The sequence below is a fragment of the Pipistrellus kuhlii genome, unplaced genomic scaffold, assembly GCF_014108245.1.
Source record: "Pipistrellus kuhlii isolate mPipKuh1 unplaced genomic scaffold, mPipKuh1.p scaffold_m20_p_4, whole genome shotgun sequence".
In the NCBI taxonomy this organism is placed as follows: domain Eukaryota; kingdom Metazoa; phylum Chordata; class Mammalia; order Chiroptera; family Vespertilionidae; genus Pipistrellus; species Pipistrellus kuhlii.
In genome coordinates, this window is record NW_023425540.1 from 63398997 (window position 1) to 63402108 (window position 3112).

The 3112-nt window shown below is 39.6% G+C and overlaps 1 protein-coding gene across 1 annotated transcript; it reads right to left on the bottom strand.

Annotated features, from left to right (window-relative positions):
* Window positions 1-312: 312 nt before the first annotated feature.
* Window positions 313-587, bottom strand: LOC118703213 (cytochrome c oxidase subunit 6C-like). The gene has a single exon (XM_036409953.2). The coding sequence runs from the start codon at window positions 538-540 to the stop codon at window positions 313-315; it is 228 nt and encodes a 75-aa protein (XP_036265846.1). The 5' UTR covers window positions 541-587.
* Between the last annotated feature and the right edge of the window lie 2525 nt (window positions 588-3112).

Sequence of the window (3112 nt, forward strand, 5' to 3'; positions counted from 1 at the left end):
CTCTGAATCTGAATGTTCTAGGTATTTTATATCAGTGGAATCATACAATGTTTGTTCTTTTATGACTGGCTTATTTTACCACAATATCTTCAAGAGTCATCCATGTTATAGCATATATCAGACTTCCCTTCCCTTTTAAGCTGCATAATACTCTATTGTTTGTTGATACTACATTTTTTTTTATTGTCTGTAGTATTTCATTGTTTATTTATCAAGAGAAACTATTCTTTAGCTCAAATATTCATGTTTCATAGTTCAGGAACACAGGTCAGTGAAAAACCTCCATGGAATAATTCAACCCAAAGAAATTCTTTACTTTGTACTCTGAAAGATACCAGCCTTCCTCATCTCCTCAAAATCTTTCGTGGAGTCCTGATTTTTGTAGAAATCTGCATATGCCTTCTTTCTTGGTTCAGCTGCACCAAACTTATAAGAAGCTGCAACCTCCAGGGATACAGTGATGACTCCAACAATATGAAATGTCAGACACTTGGCCAGAAGGCCACACATCTGAGGTTTTGGCAAAGCACTGGAAGACATGGTAGTTATATTCTCCCACCACCAATGTCCTTCCCGAGGGAGAAGCGGATGACTTATACTACATTTTGTTTATCCATTCATCATCGATGAACACTTATTTGGGTTGCTTCCACATTTTGGCTATTGTGAAGAATGCTGCTATGAAGATGGGTGGACATATATTTTCCAGTATTTGCTTTCAATTCTTTTGGGTCTATATCCAGAAGTGAAGTTGTTGGATCATATGGTGATTCTATTTTTAATTTTTTTGAGAAATTACTATGTTTCCCATAGTAGCTCCACTATTTCACATTCCCACCAGCATTTAAATTTTTTTCTTTATTTATTAAGGTATTACATATGTATCTTTATCTCCCCATGGCCCCTCTCTCTCCCCCATATCCTCACCCCACTCATGCCCTCAACCCCCTGATGTCTGTGTCCATTGGTTAGATTTATATGCATGTATACAAGTCCTTTGGTTGATCCCCCCTCCCCTACCTTCCCTCTGAGGTTTGATGGTCTGATCAATGCTTCTCTGTCTCTGGATCTGTTTTTGTTCATCAGTTTATGTTGTTCATTACATTCCACAAATGAGTAGATCATGTGATATTTATCTTTCTCTGACTGGCTTATTTCGCTTAGCATAATGCTCTCCAGTTCCATCCATGTTGTTGCAAATGATAAGAATGTCTTCTTTTTTTACTGCAGCATAGTATTCCATTGTGTAGATGTACCACAGGTTTTAATCCACTCATTTGCTTCATTTGCTGATGGGCACTTAGGCTGTTTCCAAATCTTAGCTATGGTAAGTTGAGCTGCTATGAACATAGGGGTGCATATGTCCTTTCTGATTGGTGTTTCTAGTTTCTTGGGATATATTCCTAGAAGTGGGATTACTGGGTCAAATGGGAGTTCCATTTTTAGTTTTTTGAGGAAACTCCATACTGTTCTCCACAGTGGCTGCACCAATCTGCATTCCCAGCAGCAATGCAGGAGGGTTCCTTTTTCTCTGAATCCTCGCCAGCACTTGTCATTTATTGATTTGTTGATGATTGCCATTCTGACAGGTGTGAGATGGTACCTCATTGTCATTTTGATTTGCATCTCTCAGATGATTTTCCCACCAGCATTGCACAATAGTTCCAATTTTTCCACATCTTTATCATCTCTCTCTCTCTCTCTCTCTCTCTCTCTCTCTCTCTCTCTCTCTCTCTCTCTAATGGCCATCCTAATGAACGTAAAGTGCTATCTCAGTATGGTTTTGATTCATATTTCCCTAATGATTAGTGCTGTAAAGCATCTTTTCATGTGGTTATTGGCTATTTATGTATTTTCTTTGGAGAAATTCTTATTTAAGTAATTTGCCCATTTTAAATTGAGTTGTTTGGTTTTATGGTGTTGAGTTGTAGAAGTTCTTTATAATTTGCAAATATGTTCTTCCATTCTATTGGTAGCCTCTTCTTGTTGCCAGCAACTTTTGATGCACAAGAGTTTTGCACTTTGATCTAATCTATTTTTTTTCTCCTTTTTCTGCCTCTGCAGCCTTTGCCTTTCAATATGAAATCTCTTCGTGGTGTTTTTATTCTGGCAGAATAATCTTGGTTACTTTACTCTTATGTAAAATTTCATATTATAGACCTTTAATTAGCCTCACTGCTAAACAAGCTTCTTACTTTTGCAGACACTGAAGCCCAGTCTGAGAGCTGCTCCATATGGAGGGTCAGCAAGCAAGCTGTGGGGCTAGGGTCTCACATCCCCATGCTGACTTCTACTTATGCTCTCCTGAACTGGAGTTCTGTTTTAACAGTAACATTTGATTGAGTCTGCTTGCCAGCCTCAGAGTCCCACCTTTCCCCCATCTTTTTTTTTTTTTTTTACTATTCATTGGTACTTACATTTTCTATTTGTTCAGTTAGTTTTATCTCTGTTGGGATCATCTGAAAAACGATTGAGCATACTAAATACCCTAATTTAGGTCAGGATTTTAAAATTTCCTTTTCTTAAAGCAATTGAACCCCTTTTGTGAAGACAAGCTTAAGTGGGCGCTCGGTGTAGCTGATAAGAGCCCCAAGAGAGCAGCCCCTGTTTGGGGGTTGGGATGCAGAGGTTCAGCTTGCTGTGCTCCCTCCTCCAGCTCCTGAGGCTTTTCCTCTGAACCTCCCCATAGAGGGTTTGTGGACAGAAAAACCTCCTGATGGGATGGGAAATGGTTCTCAGCCATTCACTTCCCCTTCCCCACTCCTGCTTCCATCAAAGCAATTCAGCCTTTGTCTGGTAAATGTATTTAGGAGTCCAGGTAACCTTCAACTTACACTTCAGGGTTCTCTGCCTGAACTAGCTGTTCAAAGATCCCCAATCTATTTTACTGACCAAAACGATAACCCACATGGGGCTGAGGATTCATAGCCTTGATAGACCTCTTGTGTCACCTTGAGGAGGAGAGTGACCTAGTTTATTGATGAGCACTCCATGGAAGGAAGTTTCAAAGTCAGAGCCGACTCACCTGGTAAGGAGCCACCTTCTGAAACACACAAAACTTAATTTTGATCCACAGACATTTAAAATTAGAAGGGAACTTAGACGTCACTAG

Bases quoted from the DNA above. Each gene is read 5' to 3' on its own strand.
- LOC118703213 (XM_036409953.2), bottom strand. From the start codon at position 540: ATGTCTTCCAGTGCTTTGCCAAAACCTCAGATGTGTGGCCTTCTGGCC.